The sequence below is a fragment of the Watersipora subatra genome, chromosome 5 (genome assembly GCF_963576615.1).
Source record: "Watersipora subatra chromosome 5, tzWatSuba1.1, whole genome shotgun sequence".
In the NCBI taxonomy this organism is placed as follows: Eukaryota; Metazoa; Bryozoa; class Gymnolaemata; order Cheilostomatida; family Watersiporidae; genus Watersipora; species Watersipora subatra.
This window is the reverse complement of record NC_088712.1, coordinates 54095345-54119955: the sequence shown is the minus strand read 5'-3', so window position 1 is coordinate 54119955 and position 24611 is coordinate 54095345. Positions and strand designations below refer to the sequence as shown.

Genomic DNA, 24611 nt, shown 5'->3' with positions numbered 1-24611 from the left:
CTCCATAAAGTTTTTTTCAGAACCAATCTGTTTTATCAGTCCTTTTAGCCTCATATACCAAAAGAGTTAAGATCTTGAAAAGTATTTAATGTATGTAGATGAAATTGGAAACAACGAAAAACAGGCACATCTGAACTAAGCTTTTATTAGAAACCACCAAGATTCATGTATATCTGTTCCACTACTGTGGTACGCACTCCCAGTGCGGTCTTCGTGGGAAATTCCATTACATACAACAGTAAAATAACTACTTTTATGTATCATCATTGCAACGCATAAATAGACCTAGTTTTTCACTGGATTGAAACCCTAATACAGGGGTCAGCAACCTGTGGCTTTGGAGCCGCATGCGGCTCTTTCATCCCCTCACTGCAGCTCCCTCGGACTTTGGATTCTTTTCCTTTTTTACTATATGCCAAGTAATTCATGAAAATATAGAAGTTTTATCACTAGATTTTGTAATATAATTTTAAAACAATGTAATTATGGTGATAAATCAAACATTGCCGTTTGTTATGCGTCCATGTTCAGGTTAAAGTAGAGCCTCTAAACCGCCCCGAGGCGGAAGGGGAGACTATCAGGATCAATTGGTAAAAAATGGTTAAATTCTAAGTTCGCCAGTGATTTTCAGCATAAAACTATTTAAAAATTTATCACGGTTGCTAGAATTAGCCAAAGGTTGTCTTTTGGATTTGGCCCATGTTTGTGGGCGATCATACTTAAAACAAGTGTCAATAAAATCGTTTAATTCCTTCAAAGATGGGTCTGTTGATTTTATAATAGTATGCAAAGTTTGAACCTTTTAGACCTGTCTACGTTCTTCCAAAGTCACAAGGCCCAACTGCTCTTTTTCTTGTGTGACTCCCTCCCACATTTAAAATTTAAAATTCCACCTAAAATTACTTATAAAATGTGTTGCCTTGTTCTGGAGCATTTCAAACAATTGTACATATTTTTTTTCGCTCGGGTCCCATACCTCAAGAGCAAACTCCATTTTTGGTTGAAATAAGGTCTTATATGCGTTTAATTTGATTTTAGGTGGTGCTGATGAGATATTTCGTCTGAGCATGCCGAGAGTCTGAACAGCCTCTGAATGTTTTTTAACTATATGCTCACTCCAATTAAAATCATTTGTTATTGTAACTCCTAAATATTTGATACTGTTTACAGTGTTTAAAACTACATTGTTTAATCTATATTTTAAATCTTGGATATTAACAGCTTTGGTATTTCCAAAAATAATTATTGAACACTAAGAAGTATTAAAAGACATTTGTCATTCACTGGCCCATCTCTCCAGGCTATCCAAGTCCTTCTGAAAATCTTCCACAGAAGATGAACTAGTAATCGGGCAGTGTAGTAATGCTTCCTCCGCATACAATCGTATTGTGGATGTCAGAGTAAGCCCTATGTCATCGATATACAATAAAAACACAGCTGGCCCGAGTACCGAGCCCTGGGGGACTCCTGAAGTTACCGTTTCAATATCTTAAAAAAATCCATTTAAAACTACTTTCTGGCTTCTACCCGATAAAAAGTCTAGTATCCAGGAAAGAATATCACTTGAAAAACCAAAATAAAAAAGCTTGCTCATCAGTAGTGAATGAGAGACCTTGTCGAAAGCCTTGGAAAAATCTAAAACCGCTGTCTGCACACATCCTCCCAAATCAACTTTTCTCATGATGGACTGGGTGGTGGTCAAAACTTGGCTGGTGCAAGACAGTCCCTTTCTAAAACCATGTTGTTGTGGTATTAAAATATCATTTAATTTGGAGCTCATATTATGTAAGATAATATGTTCTAGCATCTTGGAACATATGCATGTCAGTGACACAGGTCGATAGTTTGCAGCTGACTGTTTACTACCCGATTTAAAAATTGGGACAACATTTGCCCTTTCCCATTCTATTGGAAGCCTGCCAATATCTAGAGAATACTGGAAAACAACGGTTAAGATCGAGGACACCTAGTCAATGGCCAAACAGAGATCTATTTTCTTGAGGCCATCTGGACCAGGTGCCTTTCCTAGTTTTAACTCGCTGAGTAAGTTTTTAATTTAATCTTTTGTGACCTTGATTGTGGAACAAGAAAAAACAGGATATGGAGTATTGCTAAGACTTGAATTAAAAACACTTTTAAAATATTGGTTCAATTCGTCCGTTAGTTCTTTCGGGTGTTCTAAACTCAAACCAGGTTGGATACTGCTATTTAAGGATTTAATATGGTTGGATTTACCCAACTCAGCTTTTAAAAACGATAAAAACACTTGCTGTCTCCATTGGGCCATAGTGATATAACTCAAATGTACAGTTTCTATTTAACTAATAGTCATACCTCTTGTATTATGTGTAGAGCCCGACCCAGCGAGGTTCTTTGTCCTTGTCGTGTATATATGACGAATATTTGTCTCTCTTTGTGGCGAGTGTCTGTGTGGGTTGGAGGACCACTACTGCATATAGTTCTTTGTCCTTTTTTATAATAGTTGTGGTTTCATGTGGCCAAATGTCTGTCTTTCTTGGAAGCTATCTTCTCCTAGCTCACCACTAGCTATCTCACTCTCCGCTCCTTAACACTTCCCTCTATATAACTAGGGTAAGTGCTAATATTAGGTTAGTATACTATAGAATTACATACCTTTACTTCCTGGTTGTCGTTAACAGTAAGTAAAGGTATAATGTTATCTGAGGTGTAGTCTGTTCAGTATCTCGGTATAGACTGCCCAAGGAAAAGAAATGCACTTGCTATTATACTGTCTTGTCAAGTGTGAGTTGTCTGTCACTAGGCCAACAATATAATCATGGAGCGGCAACTCCGGATCTCAATAATTATGTGATAAACAACCAGGCACTGCTGGGAACTGGGAATAGTAATGGCTAAATGAATATGAGTTATTTTACTCATATCAATAGGACCAAAAAGACGATTGTTGAGATAGTCATTGTGTAATTTCCGAAGCGCCTTCTTGGAATTTCTCCTAAACAATTTATATTTGAGTTACTTTATAGATGGAGTTCTTTCCCTGATTTTTTGTATTTGTTGTACATTTGCTTTTGTTTAATGACTAGCTTTTTGGCATTGTTATTGAACCAGTAAGGTTCCCCATCTCTCCTAGGTCTGATTGTGATTGTCGGGACATGCCTTTCTATGATTTTCCATACCGGGACATGCCTTTCAATACCCTCTTCCTCTTCGTCAGTATTTATTCTATTATTATTAGTGCCTTATCACATGATGGTCACGCGGCTTTAACTTTAACATAAAAGTACAGAAAAACGTACTACCGGATTCACACGGAGGGCTAGATCGCTGCAATATACCTTATGATATTATGTCAACAACACTACTGCCACTACTGACAAACAACAACACTAATGCAGGTTTGACGCCTTATAACAATTTACGCACTAATAAAACCGCCAAAGTTATTTTATCGTTCTTTGCAAAAGTGTGATTTTGTTTTCTCAGCAGTTAAGCCATTATACATGCCGCGCCTTTGCGTTTTATGGTGTAAACATGGTATAAAAGCATTAGAAAGTTAAACAAAAAAGTTACATGTAGTATTTTTTTAATTTAAAAATATCAAAGGGGGTTTGTGGCTCCCACTGCATTCTTTTTTGCGGAAAACGGGTACGAATGGCTCTTTTAGTCTTTTAGCGGCAAAGGTTGTCGACCCCTGCCCTAATACATACCCATCTTGGCATTTACTTGAGTGCTCATCTGTCGATGTCTATTACGTTTCTTTTGTGGTCCGCAATATACATTTACCTATATGTTTTCCCTAAGCTCAGTAAAACTAACCATTGTGATATAATTTTTTATTATTTTTTGTTTTTTATTGTTTTACAACGGTGTTTTAAAACTTAAAGCAGTTCGAACTTGTGCTACAACAACTAGTTTTATCGAATGCTAACATTGCCGATTTTTCATTAACTCGGAAGTTTTTCTGTTATTATGGAGACTAAAAATAAACACGCCACTGCGAGTCCTGTTGCAAAGGACTCGGGATTCAATCGTGTGCTTAAGCTGTAAAGGTAGAGAACTATGTTGACTTTTAAAAAAATTAAAACGTTGCATAGCTGCCATTGTACGTGTTAGTTAACTTCATTTGCAACAAATACTTTGAATCGTGGAAATTCTAGAAGGAAGAGGCGTAGTCAAGTCAGTTTGTATAGCAGGATTTGGCTTGTTCAACGATCGTTGTTTATTTTTCCAAACAAAAGTAACACTATCTCCTTTTAGCACGTTTTTTCAGCATAGATTTTTTTCAATTTCATTTTTGAAGCAATATAAAAGAATAAAAAGGCTACACAAAGGCAAATGTTAACCAATAGATTTGATAAACTAATTTCTAAAATTATTATATAGGAAAACATTTGAGATATAGCTTAAAATATAATTATTTTATCTTCAAACTAAACATTTGAAAATGGTTCATAAATGGAGAATAGTGCTGGGTAGTGTGCTACATTTGGTTTGACAAAAATTTTCAATGATTACAACTAACAGCTTGTACGATTTACACAAGGCACAGTTTATTAGTTTTGGTTACCAGACTTTGAACAGCTGAACGTTGTTTTATTAGTTGATTATATATTCAGCTCTGTTAAGAGATGTGATAAGCTACATCATTATAGATAGAAAACAGTTAGACCAAAATAACAAAGACATCAGTATGTCCCTTATGTTTTCTTTTTTGCTTTGGTTCTTTGAAAATAATTTTATGGAAATGGTAGTTCTAAATTAAATAAATATTATTGGCACAGAAAATTTGACAATGGGAATTGAGCGTTACAAAGGGCAAGACTATGAAAAGCTTAGAAAGACGCTGCTGAAGTCAGGAAAGTTGTTTCAGGACCCGGAATTTTCCGCCATCCAAAAGTCGCTCTTTCACAGTCAAACAGATGATGAAATCATCTGGAAGAGACCAACGGTAAGCTTTAAATATGCAAACATTGCTGAGCCAAAAAGTTCCAAAGTTGCCTTGCTCAAAGTTGCCTTGCTCAAAGTTGCCTTGCTCAAATTTGCCTTGCTCAAAGTTGCCTTGCTCACAGGCTCTGTCTAGCCTACAAGCATTAAAGTTTAACATTTGTTTTAAAAGTATTTGTTAAAAATGCTAAAAGTAAGGCGTATACTTCACTTCCAGATTCTCATTGTACAGCCTCATATCTCTTTTTAGAGTTATTCACTCATGCATATTTGTTTCTCATGAATTTTGTTTGGACCACTTCTTGTTATAATGCAGTTTTAATGATTTTTATATTGATTTGAAACAGGTGTACTTCTAAAAAAGCTAAAATTCAAAAATACACATTAGTTCCTGAATATAACTTTTTTCATTAATCATTTCATAAAGACATTTGTAGATAAGACACTGTACTATTTTGTATCTGTCAAGACATTCTCACAAGGAGACATGTGCCGTTGACAATGGCATAATTTACCACATTAATAATCTTGAAAGTTGAGAGATTATTGTTGTTATCTAGTTTCACAAATTAGAGAAGATGGAGAGTTAAAAAAGTCTACTTGTTCAAGTGCTTAGATTATTTCATCACTTTGTATAAGTTTGTGCAAAGACATATAAGGTGGTACTCATGATAATGTGCTGGAAGCATTTCTGGTATGTTGTCTTGAAAAGAAACGCAATATGAGAGTGTGCCACGTCTAATAAAGGATGCTCAAAAAATATGGCATAGATTTGTTTATAAACAATCTTTGCTGTCAGGCTCATATTGCTACTATAAAGAATTAAAATGACACACATGTAATTACGTGAGCATGCTTGTTTGTATAAAAAATGATAAGCTTTTAAGTAAAGTACAATTCATACTAGACCTCGCACTAGAACAAGCAATGCATACATCTTGTCATTTGCATATTTGTGGAGACTCAGACAGTCTTGAGAGACTAAAAAATGGTATAAAACTATGAGCTCATGTAAATCATATCAAACTTGCCAAATGTAAAACAAAAAACCAGAGCCTGGTCAGTATTGCAAACTTCATAAGCATATGAGCAATCGCATGCGTAATTTGGGTAATATATATATGCAATTCAAATATCTGCATTGGATGTAGATGTATTACATCTGTTTTGTTTGTTGATTTACACTGATATTATGATAGTTACTATATTACTTCCTGTATCATGTAATTCATTGAAGATTCAAAATATGTATTTAATTAAATTGATATTTATGATATGTAACTATAACTGATATGATATGTAACTATATGACGCTGACAGCTATGTATATATACTATATATGTACTGTAAATATATATAGTATATATATATATTTAGTGTGAATATTTAGTGTATATATAATTATATATATATATTTAATTAAACTGATAGTTATTATATTTTATGTTACATATGCTACACATATATATACGGTATATACTAGCTGTGCTACCCAGCGTTGCCCAGGTAATAAAAATCAGCTTTTAAACAATGAGCAGTAATGAGAGTTGCCTGCCCCACTTGCTGTTAACCTGGTACATTGCCAATGGAACATTTTATTAAGAGCCAACTGTTGAGAGCCAACAGCTTTTCGTGACGTTATGCTATGACCCTGCATCATACGCAAAGACATTGGGTATTTGTTCCCATATAACGACATATATCAGCTTGCAAAGAAATCTATCTCTGTGGCCTAAGCGGTACGGCACCGGACTTGCGAAACGGAGGGTTCGAGATCAAATCTCTTTCGATGTTAATTTTTTATTCCAAGATTTTAAGATCTATAGCCGGAAAGCATACAGACGTATCCACGGACATACTTTGAGAAACATATATACATATATGCAAATATCTGCATTGGATGTAGATGTATTACATCTGTTTTGTTTGTTGGTTTACACTGATGTTATGATAGCTACTATATTAATTTCTGTATCATGTAATTCATGGAAGATTCAAAATATGTATTTCATCATGGTGATATTTATTATAATTTATGTTACATATGCTACACGTAATAGTGTGTGGTGATGCTGTCTGAACGATAGATCTGCTGGTTATGTTGCAATGCTGGTATAACTGTTTATAGTGTAGATGTGTTACTTATTTCCTGTTTATTCACACCAGCATTACATAAGTTTATGATAGCAACCATATGTAGCTAATATGATATGTAACTATACATGTATGATGCTGAAAACTATGTATATATACTATATATATGTAGTGTAAATATGTAGTATATATAGTAGATAGATATATATATAGATATATATATAGATATATATAAATATATATATATAGAAAATAGTTGTACTTATCTTTGCAGCTACTGTCACTTTCATGACCTGTCTTGTCAATCGGCAGGCTGCTATAGCTTATAATTTAGTAAAACCCTAGTTGTAATTATATTTCTATATAATACAGTATAATAAAAAGAGTACTGATACATTAATTGATGGATACATTGTTGGTTGATATAAATTGTCATACATATCAATATATACAGGAGTATACAAAATGTAATTATCATTGGTCAATAATGGTTGCCAATTCGATTATTATGTTCAGTACTCTACGAAGGAGAGAGGATTCAGGGCAGACAGCTGTGTATCACATGAGATTGCGGAAACTAAACTCGAACAGATGTATCGCTAGTGAAAGCAGAAAACAGAGCTGCGTGGGAGTCAACAATAAAGCCTAAACCATAAGACAGTCATGGTCGAAACGACGGACTGTGGGAGAGATAAATATATACCTGTTGGTTATATTACACAAACTGACAGAACTGTTTATATAATTTCAAAGTTTCTATTTGTAGGATTTATGCAACCTTCCCAAGTTCATCATAGATGGCACGTCCGCTGATGACCTTATCGAAGGTGACCTTGGTAACAGATGGTTTGTTGCTGCAGTGTCTAACATAGCCAATTCTCCACAGCTCTTACAAAAGGTCAGGTGCTCTTTTACTTGTTTAGCTAGGAGGTCAAGCTTTAACCAAAGTTTTGTAAAAATAGGTACACGGATGTTGAGTAGAGTATGGAATAATGACATGGTAGATTATTAGAGAGAGCAAAAGGGTGATTGACCTAATTATATTTCAGATTTAAAATCAATGTTGGGGTTGTAGGAGTTGTTTCATCATGAACATTTGCAAGAGAAACCATAAGTGATCAGTTTTCTTGGTGGTTTGTAGGTTATTCCTGATGCATCATCACAGAACTTCAACAATCTGTCATACACAGGTATGTTCAGGTTTCGTTTCTGGGTGTTTGGGCGCTGGATGGAGATCGTTATTGATGACTACTTGCCGACACGTCATGGCAAGCTCATATTCTGCCACTCAACATCAAAGAATGAATTTTGGAGTTCTCTCCTTGAAAAAGCATATGCAAAGTAAGTTGTATGGCAGAGAAGACATCTATTGACAGGGCTATTGATAAAAAAATTGCTAGCATGTATGCTAAGGTATTAACATGCATGCTTGTTTATAGTCTTCGTTGGAGAGAGAAGACCTTCGGCTTTACGTACTTTTTGAAGTTGTTCAGGAGGTCACAACTCGAGAGTGTTAACTAACTTCTTGATATTTTATGGCAGGGTTGAAAAAGTGTAATGTCTGTGAGGTATACATCTAGTTCATTGTCAAGGAGAATATGATAGTATTTATGTACTAGACTCTGATTGTGAGATAGGGTTGACAATTCTAGTCGAAACAAACGGGAGCACAAACACACAACTCCAATTACGGTATTTCTAATTTTATATGAGCTTGATGAATTATAGATAAACTTTCTTGCACCTGTTCACACATATATAAAAAATGCTACAGTATTATTAGACCTATTTTCGCTGGTCTGAGTCAAAACTTTCGGCGGTCCCTGTTCCTATCATTGTGTAGAACCTCTTGAAAATTGATGATGTAAAACACATTAGTAACATAGTAGCATGCAACATTGTCTTTTACATTTTATCACCAAATTTCAAGACTTTTAAAGACTTGAACTTTTTGTAATTTGATGATAATAATGATAATAATTTGATTGATAACACTCATGACATATGTACACCAACTTACTATTGTTTACAAAATTCTGTAATATATTCTTTTTACAGAAGATTGTCAAGTTTACAAAAGTGTTAACGTTGACAAGCAAATATTTATGTATGTTTCTTGTGTGATTGGCTGTTTTTGCTAACAATTTCAACAATATTGAAGAATGTATGGTGACTATGAGAGCTTAAAGATGGTGCAGGCAGTTGATGTTCTGGTTGACATGTGTGGTGGAGTAGCTGAAAGACTAGATATCTCTGAAGAGGATGACCAGGACAACTCGGCTTCCCATATTATGTTCAAAGCTATCGAGAAAGCCTTGGAGAGAAATGCATTCATTGTCGCTGAGATTAGGGTTAGTGCTATCCGGAGTTCTCACTTGGAAATGTAGTCTGTAGACAGCACACACACGGTCAGCATACTATTTTGTCAAATGAAAAAATTATGAATTTCTGGTTTTTTCAAAATTCCAGATACAACTGTGAAACAAGTTGTCAGTCCACAAAATGTCTGCCTAAATCTAGTAAACTTGTTATAAAAATCAAAGCAGAACTGTCTACCATTTCTCTGCCAGTTATCATAATTGTTTTATGTGTCACTTGAGGCTGGGCTGTTGGCACCCTAAATTAATCTTGGCCTCTAATATATTATATCATTTGTGATATAATATATAACTCACTCGCTCTGTTTAGTATTAAGTTGTTTCTCAACTCACCTGCTGTTTAGTAGTTGATTGTCTCCCAACTCACTTGCTGTTTAGTAGTTGATTGTCTTTCAACTCATTTGCTGTTTAGTAGTTGATTGTCTTTCAACTCACTTGCTGTTTAGTAGTTGATTAGTAGTTGATTGTCTTTCAACTCATTTGCTGTTTAGTAGTTGATTGTCTTTCAACTCACTTGCTGTTTAGTAGTTGATTGTATTTTAAATCTCTTGCTGTTTAGTAGGTGGTTGTCTTTCAACTCACTTACTGTTTAGTAGTTGGTTGTCTTTCAACTCACTTGCTGTTTAGTAGTTGGTTGTCTTTCAACTCACTTGCTGTTTAGTAGTTGGTTGTTTATCAGCTTTTTAGTTGCTGGTTGTCTCTCAACTCACTAGCTATTTCACAGTTGGTTGTCCCACGACTAATTGTTTCGCGGTTGATGGTACCTCACTGCATCTGCTGTTAGACCGTTTGTAGTTTTTTCATGCTGCAGCTGAAAGTTCACTTAATGTATGAATTATGCAAAAAATCTGCTGATCAACCACTAATATTGTTAATTTTGGCAAAAGTAGTCATCTCTGGCCTACTCTTAGTCACCTCTGACCTAGTAACATTCACCTCTGATCTAGTAACAGTCACTTTTGGTCTAGTAATAGTCACCTCTGCCCTAGTAATAGTCATCTCTGACTTAGCAATAGTCACCTCTGACCTGCTAGTAGGGTTACCCTGCTCAATTGATTATGGAGACCCATCAGCAGGACTGGGTGGGCCTCATAGAGTTCTATCAGCCTATTACACTATTCTATTGTAGGAACCACAGGAACCTATAGAAGAGGTCAACGTTGTCAGTGACTATCCTGAAGAAACAAATGTGCTGACTCTCGATCCCCCTGTTAAGGACAGCATTCCCTCAACTGGTATCAGTATTTAGCACACTTATTGGATACTATTAATTCTACCCAAAACTACATGATATTTTATAAATTTCTATTAATACAGTTGTTTGCTGAGATATGTATGGTTAATCTATGCAAAAACTGTGTGTAGATATTATTACACACATTTTTGATGTAAATAGTCCCACCGCTTCAACTAATATTTAACTGCACAATTGTTCACGCTTTATTTCATTGGCTTAAAAGTTTGATTTTTATCATACAAATATCAGCTGTTTTGTTACAGGTAATTCTGGGCAGGCACCAAAAACAGGTTTTTACAGGTCTGGAACAATAGTCAGAGATGGTTATGCGGTGGATAGTGGCTTGTTAAAGAGCCATGGTTATAACATTCGGGAAGTAAAGATGATAGCACTTGACGGAACCGCCAGGCAACTTTTGAGAGTGCAGTCTCCTTGGCAGACTGGAGTCTGGAGAGGAGCTTGGTCACACAAGTAAGCAGGCCATTCATCATTGAGTAGAACAGCAACTCATCTGGTAGGTTTGAAAAGTTTCGCCTAATACAGCACCTCCATAAGAGAATACTTGTAGTGCACTAATTTTTGTTAAGGTAAAATGATTATTTAATGTTCAGAATGTTTAAAATTATATTTATACTAGCTGAATGCTTGGTGTTGCGCGGGTAGTAAAATAATTTCTTAACAAATTTGGGTAACCTAGGCTACTGGTAAGCTAGTAACTTAACCTAGTCTAAACCTTAGCTATCATGATAGCAGTGTCAAAAACAAGGCTAATAAATGTTACAATTATGCTGATGATCAAGCCTGCTAGCTAGTAACCAATAGTATTTTCCCCAAAAGCTTCAAGCGTTCCTATTTTAACCAATGTAATGAATATGTCGACTATTTTCAATCGCTACGGCCCGTTTGACACGTAGTCTAATGGGTTGACCCGCCTGTCTGCAGACCTAGAGGTACTGAGTTCAAACCTTATAAAAAGCGGATTTTTCGTACCTAAAACTTTATTGCTATAACTGGATACACGAATAACACACTACAGACAGACAACCACTGACATTTATATATAGATGTTAGCAATTTATTTTTTTTTATGTGCCGTAGTCTACCAACACTCAATACTTTAAGTCCCTAATGTTGTCAGTGAGGGAATTCATTTAATGAGTGAATGTATTTAATGAATTAGTATTAGTATACAAGTCCCATATGTACATGACAAAGACTCTTTTGTTAAGTCGAATAGTTGATTTTATTATATAACTAGGTGAATGCTCGGGTAATAAAAGTCTTTGCATTGAAAATTTATTTTTATTTAGCACATAACAACAGTTACCGTTCTAACGTTCAAACTTCATATCATGAGAAAAGTGTTTTGTCCAGGTTAAATAAATTAATTAAGAAAAAATAAAACAAATGAAAAGGTTTTCAAACAACTGTAACTTTCAAACTTCATATCATGAGGAAAATGTTTTGTGCAGGTCAAATAAATTGAGAAACAAAATAAAACAGCTATAAAAGTGTTTAAATTTAAATGTGAAATAATTAGCAAGTAATAGCTAAATTAAATTTGTTTTGCGGCGATTACAATAAAAGATGATTTGGTAATGATACGATTAATACGAACGGCGGAAACAAAATTAAAACTACTGTTCCAGCGAAAGCTAACCTTCAAAATTTTGAATGTGACGATACTGGTGCCTCTCGATACTGGTGCAAATGTAAAAATGAGATATTGGACTGTCTTTGTTTGATTGAACAGAAAGAGAGAATGTAGAGGCTATTCCTACTCGAGATTTTACAATTGTCTGCGTGTGAACCTTGACCGCGATATAGCAATTGAACCTTACGAAAAACCAGAAGTAGAAGTTCACAAAAATACGAAAAAGCATGCATTTCATAGAGTTGATAGAATTACGCCATTTAGCGTGTGCAATTGAGAAAAGGGTGTATACAGTATGTTGTAAGGGCTATGAAATGGAAGACCTTTAGTAGTCTTGTAGTTAGAGAATTGAATAGAAAACCGGTGGTTGCAATCTTTGTGAGTTCAATTCTAGCAGAAAGCGAATTTTTAGTTCCAAGATTTTAATAGCTATCTCTGGACATACCGAAGGACATACGTCTCTGGACATACCGAAGGACATACGTCTCTGGACATACCGAAGGACATACGTCTCTGGACATACCGAAGGACATACGACAAGGAGGACATAACTCCGAAGGACATACGACAAACTTTGAGAAATAGATAAAGATAATAATAATGTTTCTTCTGATCTCTAATATGTTTAACACTTTGAAGCAGTAATCCAAAATAATTCATGGATTTGCTTGCCTATCTGATCCTATGTCCGAAAAAACTCAGCTGTCTTGTTTCGATTTGTTTTCCTTTGCTTTCGGTTTACCGGATGACAAACCTTTGTGTGCTTTGTGCTTAATACCTTTTTGGTGTGATATGGTAAGTTTAAGTCTATAGGACTCCTAGTTTTCAAGGTATCGCCGGAATACCAGTGGCATTTCAAAATGACTGAGAAATGATAAATAGCTACAAACATTAGTTTCTAATGACACACTTGAAGTTCTTGATAATCAAAACTCAAATACAAACAAAACTAAAAATATTTCTTCCCTTCAGCAGGATGGGTTTTACACTAACATTACTTGCTTTTTTTTACTTATATCACAAATATACACACTCCATCAGAGTCTAGTGTATTGCAGTTATCTTTTCTTATTACCTTTAAAACATCAATTTTTTGAGTGAGTGTAAAAAACTATTTACTAAATCTGATTTCAAGTTTTCAACAAATTTTGCAAGCTTAAAGCTTCGAAATGATGTCATATTCAAACAGAATTGTGTCATTTTAAGTGCTTTCACACTCAATGAAAAAAGTAGTTAACACGGTCTAAGATCAGGGGTCTAAGATAAGCTTGAATATACTAGACTAGGTTTCAAATGCGTAGGTTTTGGTTTTGTTTAAACATATAACATATAATATATTTGTTATATATACTATATAACATATATGTATATAACATATAATATATTTGTTATATATACTATATAACATATATGTATATAACATATAATATATTTGTTATATATACTATATAACATATATGTATATAACATATAACATATATGTTATATATACTATATAACATATATGTATATAACATATAACATATTTGTTATATATACTATATAACATATATGTATATAACATATAACATATATGTTATATATACTATATAACATATATGTATATAACATATAATATATTTGTTATATATACTATATAACATATATGTATATAACATATAATATATTTGTTATATATACTATATAACATATATGTATATAACATATAATATATTTGTTATATATACTATATAACATATATGTATATAACATATAATATATTTGTTATATATACTATATAACATATATGTATATAACATATAACATATATGTTATATATACTATATAACATATATGTATATAACATATAACATATTTGTTATATATACTATATAACATATATGTATATAACATACAACATATATGTTATATATACTATATAACATATATGTATATAACATATAATATATTTGTTATATATACTATATAACATATATGTATATAACATATAATATATTTGTTATATATACTATATAACATATATGTATATAACATATAATATATTTGTTATATATACTATATAACATATATGTATATAACATGTAATATATTTGTTATATATACTATATAACATATATGTATATAACATATAACATATATGTTATATATACTATATAACATATATGTATATAACATATAACATATTTGTTATATATACTATATAACATATATGTATATAACATATAATATATATGTTATATATACTATATAACATACATGTATATGTATATAACATATAATATATATGTTATATGTTATATATACTAAATAACATATATGTATACTAGAAATTCCACTGTCATACAGCCCACGACCAAAGTGATATTGGAAAAAAAGAAAGGGTACTCATGGTTGAGAAATGCAATATTAGCAGTCAAATGGCACTGCAGCGCAACAGGATAACTGCAACGGTAGCTGTAATGTACTGGGTGTGGGTGTTATTATATACAAAAAACAGCAATAATGAAAGGAAAAGATGTTTATATTTTTCCCCTGCAATAGGAGAAATGCAATATTGGCCAATATTAGAAGTAAAGTGCACTGATATTAGAATAATCAATATTATTAATATAGTAATAATAGAAAACCAATGCACAATTTTGTTTACATTTCAAAACGTCATAGGTAGCAATATCGAGAAGTTGCGGTATTTATATAGGTTTTTAGAAAATTTATTTTAAAAAGTGTTTGGTCATGACAAACAGCAATAATGAAAGGAAAATATTATATGTCTATTATAATCTCTCCCCTGCAATAGGAGAAATGCAATATTGGCCAATATTAAAAGTAAAATGCACTGATATTATTAGAATAACCAATATTGTTAATATAGTAATACAGCAATAATAGAAAACCTAGGAGCGTTCACACGTCTGGAAGATTTCTGCAAACTGCAGCAAAATATAAGCTGTTATAAAGCTGTAGGCCTAATCTACTGTAATGTATGTAATTCAACAACAATAAAGAAATATGTTTGTTATAACTCTGAAATGCAAAATAAGAAGTAAAATGGCAAGCTACTGTGTACCGTACACAGTTTGAAAGTTGGTTGCGTTGAATGTAGAATGGTTTTGATAGCGATCTTTAACAGAAAGCGAGTATGAGCATTCACACATGTGAAAGTTTCATGCAAACTGCAGCAAAATAAAAAATGTTCTTGTCCTAAAAGGGCGTTGTAGTTCGGCCCTAGCTTGTACATAAGATGTAAAGAATTTTGGCTAATGTTCTAAATAATTTAATGAAACCTTCAGTGAATGGACAAAAACACATAGGCTAATAAACTGTGTACCACAATTTCGTACCTATAAATCGGTCAACGCCTCAAACGGTCTACATTTATTACAGAAACCTTCGAATAAATTCGATTACAAGTAAACAATGCCATAGACTGGTGGAATGTGCACGTTATCTTTTCGCGAAATGCGCACGACTTAATCGTTCTATTCTCTGTCGCCCGTCGTTTCAATTTCCGGTCTTAACTTTTATTAAACTAAGCTTTTCAAGTGTTTTGTGACAATTTCGTCCGAATAAATCTGTCTATTTGAGTATAATCCGATCAGATGGGTAAGTTTTAAGAGATTTTCAAGAATATACAAATACTTGGTAACATATTTAAATAGACCTATATGAGTTTTGTATCGTCATTATACTTCAACTAATCTACAAAATGATGGTTAAATTTGTTGATGAAATTTTATTGCAAGGGTTCGTCTCATTGTTGATGAATAATTTTCGTAAGTTGTGTGCACATGCATTTATCATAAAAATTCCCAAACTTCGCATCAGCTCGTTTGGTCGTGGGATAACATATATAACATATATATTATATGTTATATACATATATGTTATATAAAATGTATAACATATATGTTATATATATGTCATATATGTGTATATAACATATATATTATATGTTATATACACATATAATGCTGATATATCAAATTTTTGAAGAGCGGTCACGCAAGTTGAACCCATTTTTTTCCTGTTGTATTGTGTCATGATTCAAATTTTTTGCATTAAAAGTTATGAATGACTCAATCGTTTCCTGTTCACTGGTAAGCCATTGACCTTTGGTTCCTTTGATTACTTGTTAATGTCAGAAACCTTGAGAGATAACTCCCTAAAGGGTTGTTATGCATGCCGACTTTGCATAGAACAAACAAACATAAATGGTCTCTCAAAGGCAACAACACAAGTTACACAGATTTGCTTAGTCATGTCTTTATAACATATTACAAATTAACAAATAATATATAACAAATTACATATAGATATGTAACTCATTGTGAGTTCATGTGTTGTACTGGTTTTTTCTTTAGACACAGTGAGATTTTTTGATGCAAAGGTAATTTTGTGCACCATAAACCTATGTCTTAAAATGACAAATATTATATTTTATTTTTCAATAAAATGGTGGCAAACAAAGTTAAGAGCCAATGACTTAGAAGCATAAGCCATGAGTGACGCATTATGCACAAGTATGCTCAAGTTATAAATAAACTCGCTGAATGTCCAGCATTGCACGGGTGTTAAAAATCAGCTTATAAACAGTCATAGATAATGTCATTGCCTGCCACTTGCTATTAGCCTGGCAGATTGCCAATAACTAATTTAAGTAAGCTACTATCTGTATTGCTAAACTTACTAATTAATGAGAGATTAGAGAGCAAGCTTTAATGACATTGCCTAACGCAGAGTTCTATGCATACTTTTACCGACATAACAACCTATAAGGTCATTGTTAAGATAAGCGCCTGGGTAACGGGAGGTTCTGAGTTCAAATTCAGCACGAAGCGGATATTTCATTCCTAATTTCTAAAGGCTATAGCTGACCAGGCTGAACAACGAACATTGAGATTTATATATATATATAAATATATATATATTTAAATATATATATATATATATTTATATATATATTTATATATATATATTTATATATATATATAAATAGGCGATGAAAGTTTTTGTCCTAATTGGGGTATGCTAGGGTAGTCAATAACTGAGTTGACAGTCGATGGTCGATAATCGAGTTGACGGCCGATAACTGAGTTAACGGTTGATAACTGAGTTGACAGTCAATAACCGAGTTGACAGCCGATAATTGAGTTGACGGTCGATAACTGAGTTGACGGTCGACAACCGAGTTGACGTTCGATAATTGAGTTGACGGTTGATAACTGAGTTGACGGTTGACAACCGAACTAAGTCGCCAGTCGATCCGCACATGCCTGTCGATGTAATAAAGTGATTCTTAAGATCCATGCAGTCCTCCTCATGACACATACCATTTCCTCCTTGCATTCTCTGTAAAGGGAAAAAATTTGGTTCACCTGATCTGACATGTTTTAGCTCTTCTGAAATGCAAAAGCTGTCGGTGAAAGAGAAGATGAAACTAGGACTCCAATACGAATCAGAAGCAGAGTTTTGGATGACCATAAGCGACTTTTTATCCAACTACACCAACTGTGACATCTGTCATATAGTTGACACCTCTATTCTTCGACGGAACACTTGGAATGAATCTCTCATTTCTGGTACAATTTAACTTTCTCATTGTTTGTGTGATCACAAATAGTGTGTAAAAAGAGGGCTGACTTGTCATATTTTTTCCTTTACAGCTTTCCTAATAACTTAATAATAGTGATAATAATAATTAGAGTAAATAATAATATAAAAAGCAATTAGAAATTTATTTAGATGATTTAAAGTCGAGCTCTTCACAGCAAATTCCTCAACTAATTGTACTGGGAGGCTTTTCATAAGATAGCAACACCAACCATAACTATAGCTGGTCTGACTCATACACCCTTCTGTAACATAACATTGTCACTTCTTTAGTAGTTTACTAAAACTTAAAATATGTTATTTTTGTTGTGTTCAATCAAATCTGGTTTTTGTGCAGGTCAATGGACGCAAGCTGACTTTTGTGATAATAGAGGTGGTGATATGTCTCATCCTTCCTTTTTCAAGAATCCCCAGGTATGAAGACTTATAACCAATATTTGTTGCACCTACTGTAACACATTGAGACACGAGTTTGATGTTTTTTATTATATACTCATATATATATATATATATATATATATATATATATATATATATATATACTAGCTGTGCTTCTCGGCATTGCCGAGTATCAAAAATCAGCTTAAAAAACAATGAGAAATAATGAATGTTGCCTGCCACTTGCTATTAGCCTGGCAGAGTGCCAATAGAAAATTTCAGCAAACTACGGTAATGACTATCAATCACTTATGCAATCAGCCTGCGTGGTATGAAAAGCCGTTAGGTATTTGCTCTCATATAGACTCTTATATTGGCAAAGGATCAACTTAATCTCTGTGGTCTAATGGGTAGGGTGTCCGTCCCACTAGTGTACGGTAGGGTCTGAGATCAAATCTTCTTTGGTATAAATTCATTACTCCAAAGTTTTCAACAGCTATAGCCGGAATGACAGAGATACATGCTTCGAGAAATAGATATATGTGTTTCGGAATATTTGAACACTCGTATTTCAAGGTACATGTATTACAATAATTGTTATACACCCCTTTGAGACTTAAAAATGAAGTCTAAATGTATATGTTACTGGAACAAGTCGTCAGTTTGTCTTGCTATACATAAAGATTAAATTTGCTTCATTAAAACGTGGAGAAGAATATGTCTTAGTGCGTGACATGACAATTTTAGTTATCACAAAATAAATTTTAGGTTTTTTCCCTCAGTTTGATTTTGACTCAACAGAACTTTTAAATGTTGCTGACTATGTATATTTACCGCTGCTATATCAATACTTCATGTAAATGTGTACAAAAAATTTTGAAAAATGGGCTTTTTTCAACTTTATAGTGAAACTAACAGTGAAAGATTTTTACACGCATTGCTTTTGAAGCATTTAAACAAGTTTAAGGGTGGGGAAATGTTTCTCTAGCTTATTGTTAGCTTAAGTGAACTCGTTTTAGTAGTTTTGCTAAAGATTTTTATTGTAATTCCAGGTCATGTAGGGTTGCTAAGTTTTGGTAGCATTCTGCGCTCTATTTTTCGGTATAACTCCAAAGTAGAGCGATGATCGGGCACCACTTTTTGATGCTTCATCAAAATACTGAGTGCACAACTAACTCACTGAGAAATAAAAAATTGCCGGTCAACATAACATTCAATTCCATTAACATACTGACTGAAGTTGGTAGTAATGAAGATTAAAAGCAGACAAATTTAGAAAAGCTCCTTCTCTTAAGCAACACGATTTTATTACAAAACTGTGTTTTTTATTCATAATAAATATACAGACTCTATCAGACTCAGTGTACTGCAATCATTATGTTTCTTCAGTGACCTCTAAACATTACTTCCTTGAAAGGAGTCTGGCAGAGTGGTTTGACAAAAAATGGTTTGCTGACAGAACCTTAGTTTATATAATAACAAATTGATTGAAAATCTTGGTAATGAAAAATCAAAAACAGAAAAAGCTAACAAAGCCGGTTCTTTTCAGCAAAACAAGAGATTTACACTAAAACTACAGTCAAACATGGATAACTCGAACTTCACGAGACCGAGCGAAAGTGTTCGAATTATCAGATCGTTCAAGTTATCAGAGCACTGTCACAAGTCCATGTATTTACTTATTTATTAGTAGATACATGTACATATGCAAACTATAATATAAATCAAAAGCACAAAGAGCTTGTTTCAAATTAAATGCTTCTAATGTAAAGTTTAAAATGTTTTTATCAAAAAGTATAGAGATTTTTCTATCACTTGAGATTGGTTTGTTGTTTGAGGTGATGTTATTGCCAGGACGTTTTTAGATTGACATTGGCAAAACTTGATCGTTGTTGAAATGCTCAAAAAAAAGATATCAGTACATATACAAACTATAATATAAATCAAAAGCACAAATGGCTTGTTTCAAATTAAATGCTTCTAATGTAAAGTTTAAAACGTTTTTATCAAAAAGTATAGAGATTTTTTTTATCACTTGAGATTGGTTTGTTGTTTGAGGTGATGTTATTGCCAGGACGTTCTTTAGATTGGCATTGGCAAAACTTGATCATTGTTGAAATGCTCAAAAGAAAAGACATCTTTTTCTTTTGAGCGTTTTACCCACGATCAATTTTGGTGATTTTTCTTGAAGTTTATGCAAAGATTACCTCACTTTACCTTGCTTCCGAAGGGCGACCGTTAAGCGGATGTTTGGTATAAATCAAATTTCACCAAACCTTTAGAAAAGTCGTTGACAAAAATATTTTGCCGATGGTGGTAATAACGACGCTTATGAATTACAAAAAGTTGAGGTTTACCTTTATGGCTTGGAATAAAGTGATTTTCTAAAACGATAACAACCGTTTCGGTAGCCGTTGGGAAAAACAGTTCGAGTTAACAGTGTTGAGTTCGAGTTATCTATAGCAATTTATCATTACGTGGGAACGGACCAAAGAAACCGTTCGAATTAACCATGTGTTCGAGCTATCCGTGGGCGAGTTATCCATGTTTCACTGTATTTGTTTTTCTATCCATAAGATATACACATTCTATCAAACTCAGTGACCTGCAATCATTATGTTTCTTCAGTTACCTCTAAAACATTACTTTGAAAAATTGTGGGCAAAACTATTTGCTATATTTGATTTCTGTTTCATTCATTGAGTTCTACAAGCTTATAAAATTATTATTATAAATTAATCTTCGAACAACTCCAATGTACTCAAGTTAAATATAGTGGTAATGGTATTATTATTATTATTAGTGGTATTACTAATTGTGTCAATAGCATAGCAAAGTAAAAGCTTGCTTGTTGCATGAAAAACATACAACAAAAAAGTTCTAAGCTTTAACACTTTGGAGCCTGGGTTCGAGCCGGCGAAGGGTTTTCGGCGAAGGGTTTTTCTACCCGATCCTATGCATGAGTAGATTCGGCTGCATAGTTTGATGTGTTTTCTGTATTTGCGGTTTATGTAAAGTTACAAAACTTTAGTCACTTTGTGCTTATTATGTTATTGTATATTATGTATATTATTAGTTTATATATTAATATTATATATTAGTATATTATGTTTTGAATATACGTAGTTCCAAAATTTCAAGGTGATTAAATTAGTAGTTAAAACGCTATAATACTGGTGGCACTTTTGAGCGGCCAAGAAATGAAAAATGGTTGCTGCTACAACATCAGTTTTTAGCATAGATCTAAATTTTTGATAATCAAGAATCAAAATGGACCAAACTAGAAAGCTTCTTCTCTCCAGCAACAAGAGCTGTACAATAAAATCATTTTAGTTTCTATTCATAAGAAATACACATTCTATCAGACTCAGTGACCTGCAATCATCATGTTTCTTCAATTACCTTTAAAATATCACTTCATTGAAAGATTGTGAAAAAAACTATTTACTCTATTTGATTTCTGTTTTTTATCGAGTTCTACAAGCTTAGATTAATAAAATGATAATTCAAAAGATAGTTTAAAAGGAGTTGTGCTATCTTAAGTACTTTCACAGTTGATTACATGATGTTAATACGCTCTAGGTCCCTAGGATCATGGGTCTTGCTTGTGTATACATTGGTAGGCTTAAAAGTGTCTATAAAAACAAACTAACATTCCTATAATACTAAATATTGCTGAGTTTTCATTTAAGACAATAGTGATAAAATATGGCCAATATCGAGAGACAGCATCCCTCAATAGACTCAAATTATTTTTAGCAATGAATACCTGAAAGTCTAGGCATGATGGCAATGTACCCATAATCATGGTTAGTAAAATTTTGTTTTGAGCCAAACCTTACGCCATCTCCAACACAGATATTTCAAATAATTCATTCAACTTGTTTTAGTTGTTGCTCATAGACTTGCAATATATTTTTAGTACATGTTCGACATCTCTGATACGGTGGATGGAGCAGCTATGTTTAGCCTGGAGCAACATGACAGGACTGTACAGAGGGTAGGAAGGAAAGAGGCTAAGAACCTTTTTATCGGCTTCACCCTTATGAAGGTACACAATGATGTTAAAACAAAGACTAGAGTCTTGATATACTAATACCTAAGTCACTTTATCCTAAGGAAAGTACCTGGTGATAATGGAACAAAGGCTAGGGTCTTGATAGACCAATAGCAATTTGTTGCGAACACGCTAAGGTTGCATCCTGTGTAGGTCCTTTCAACTGGCAGTGTTTTAATTATTTTCCTACAAATTAACTTCAGCTTTTACAGAGTTTGACTACAAAAAACATGTTTGTTAAGCGCTGAATCACTCCTTTAAACTATTTGTAGTTATTAAAAGTCCTTGAACAACTACAACTTAAGTTGCAGTTGACTTTATACAGTCAAGGACTTTTTAAAAATTCCTTGTCTGTTTAAAAATCCCTTGTCTTTTTAAAAAGCCCTTGACTTTTAAATCATTAGTTTCAGCTATGTTTTCACAATAGCCAATCAGCTAAGTGGATGTTTCAAAACTGACGCCCTACGTCTGCATACATGCCTATTTAAAAGTTGATAAGGTAATCCCTGCGTTGTCAAGAGTTGAGTGATTGATTTCATCTCTCGATTTTTTATTATACGTTATTGATGGAAGATAAAGCACGATGTGAACTAGACTTTTAGATATTTTCATTAATGAAGGGTAACTAATAAGTTTTCATCAGGCAATCTTGCTACTTGACTTCTTCTTCCGGCTTTTTCCATTTAGGTGTCCCCACCGCAAATGGCTAATTCTGGTACAGAATATATTGTGACTATTTGCTCATAAGGATTGGCACTGGGGCAATTGATGGAATAATGAGCAGCATGTCTGGTCTCACCATCTCTGGTCTCACTATCTCTGGTCTCACCATCTCTGGTCTCACCATCTCTGGTCTCACCATCTCTGGTCCCAACATCTCTGGTCCCAACATCTCTGGTCTCACTCTCGTTTGTCTCATCATCTCTGGTCTTACCATCTCTGGTCTCACCATCTCTGCTCTCACCATCTCTGGTCTCAACATTTCTGGTCTCACCACCTCTTGTCTCACCATTTCCGACCTCACCATTTCCGGTCTCACCACTTCCGTTTTCACCATTTCTGGTGTCACTAACTCTGGTCTCACCATCTCTGTTCTCACCATCTTTGGTGTCACCATCTCTTGACTCACCATCTCTGGTTTTACCATTTCTGGTCTCACCTCCTCTGTTTTCACCATCTTTGTTGTCACCATCTCTGGTCTCACGGTCTCTGATAAGAGTCAGCCTCTTTCGTGAACTTACTCATAAGTTTGTGAGACTAATGTCTGCTTCCTTGTGAAGATATTTAACTCTTTTTAGCATTAACAACAATCCTGCTCAACTTGATTTTGATGCCCAAGTTGCTAGTTTGCAGAGTTATTTACTACCATTTCATGAATCTCTATGTTGTTTGTACATTTCAATAGCGTGTCAGTGTCAATGGCTTTATTTCTACAGGTAGAAGAAAACAGAAGTTTTAGAATACATAAAGCGGGTGACATTGTCGCTACTTCGAGCTTTACCAATGACCGTAGTGTGTTTTGCAAGTCAGTTCTGCCTAAGGGGCGGTATGTGGTCATGCCCAGTACCAAGGAGCCAAGATGTGAAGGGGAATTCTTGCTAAGAATATACAATAGCTCAAGCAGTACTGTCAGGTGGGCAGCTTTTGATGAATCCCTGTCCGACACGCTAAAAAAAGAATACCGTATGTTTTGGAATAACAGCTTAACCTTTGTATTTCAAATAATTATGAGGAACATTTATTTGTGCGTTTCCATGATTCGAGTGGGTTTGGAGTTGCTTCTACTCCGAATCACAGAAACGGTAAAATCCGAACATGTGTGACACCATTTCGCTTCGTCAAAGTTGTGTGAAGGTATTTGCTGTGAGACTACTATTCGGCATTATAGGAACGCTCATTGCATTTCTATGGCTCACTGCCATTTTCTATCGACTATTGATAATACTCTGCTAAGATCTCCCCGGTGAAGGTAAAAAATTTCAGCACACAACCACGCTGGTTTCTACAAAAATGTTCTGCTGCTACTCACTACTGTTTCTGCTTGACTTTTTACCTTTACAATAATATTTACATGTCAAGGATGAATTGCGCGAACAAGGATAACGAAATAATTACTTTTTTGCATCTGATTATTGACTATGCCCAAACTGAAAAGTGACCATGACTCGAAAGTGAGTCGACTTTACTAAGTTTTTTTCGACAGATACATTGCGAATTCTCAAAAGATCTATACATTGCAACTCCCAATCGTTGAAACTGTGGGGTGCAAATTCGTCA

At 33.9% G+C, this 24611-nt stretch overlaps 1 protein-coding gene across 1 annotated transcript in view; it reads left to right on the top strand.

Annotated features, from left to right (window-relative positions):
- Window positions 1–3977: 3977 nt before the first annotated feature.
- The window catches only part of LOC137396645 (calpain-5-like), a 30220-nt gene continuing 9586 nt past the window's right edge, over window positions 3978–24611 (top strand). The window contains exons 1-11 of the mRNA XM_068082961.1: window positions 3978–4031; window positions 4764–4930; window positions 7787–7918; window positions 8162–8361; window positions 9182–9371; window positions 10528–10633; window positions 10899–11106; window positions 17684–17868; window positions 18237–18313; window positions 22200–22328; window positions 23771–23967. Of these exons, the coding sequence (XP_067939062.1) occupies window positions 4775–4930; window positions 7787–7918; window positions 8162–8361; window positions 9182–9371; window positions 10528–10633; window positions 10899–11106; window positions 17684–17868; window positions 18237–18313; window positions 22200–22328; window positions 23771–23967 (1580 nt within the window). The 5' untranslated portion in view covers window positions 3978–4031; window positions 4764–4774. The remainder of the gene's footprint in view (window positions 4032–4763; window positions 4931–7786; window positions 7919–8161; window positions 8362–9181; window positions 9372–10527; window positions 10634–10898; window positions 11107–17683; window positions 17869–18236; window positions 18314–22199; window positions 22329–23770; window positions 23968–24611) is intronic.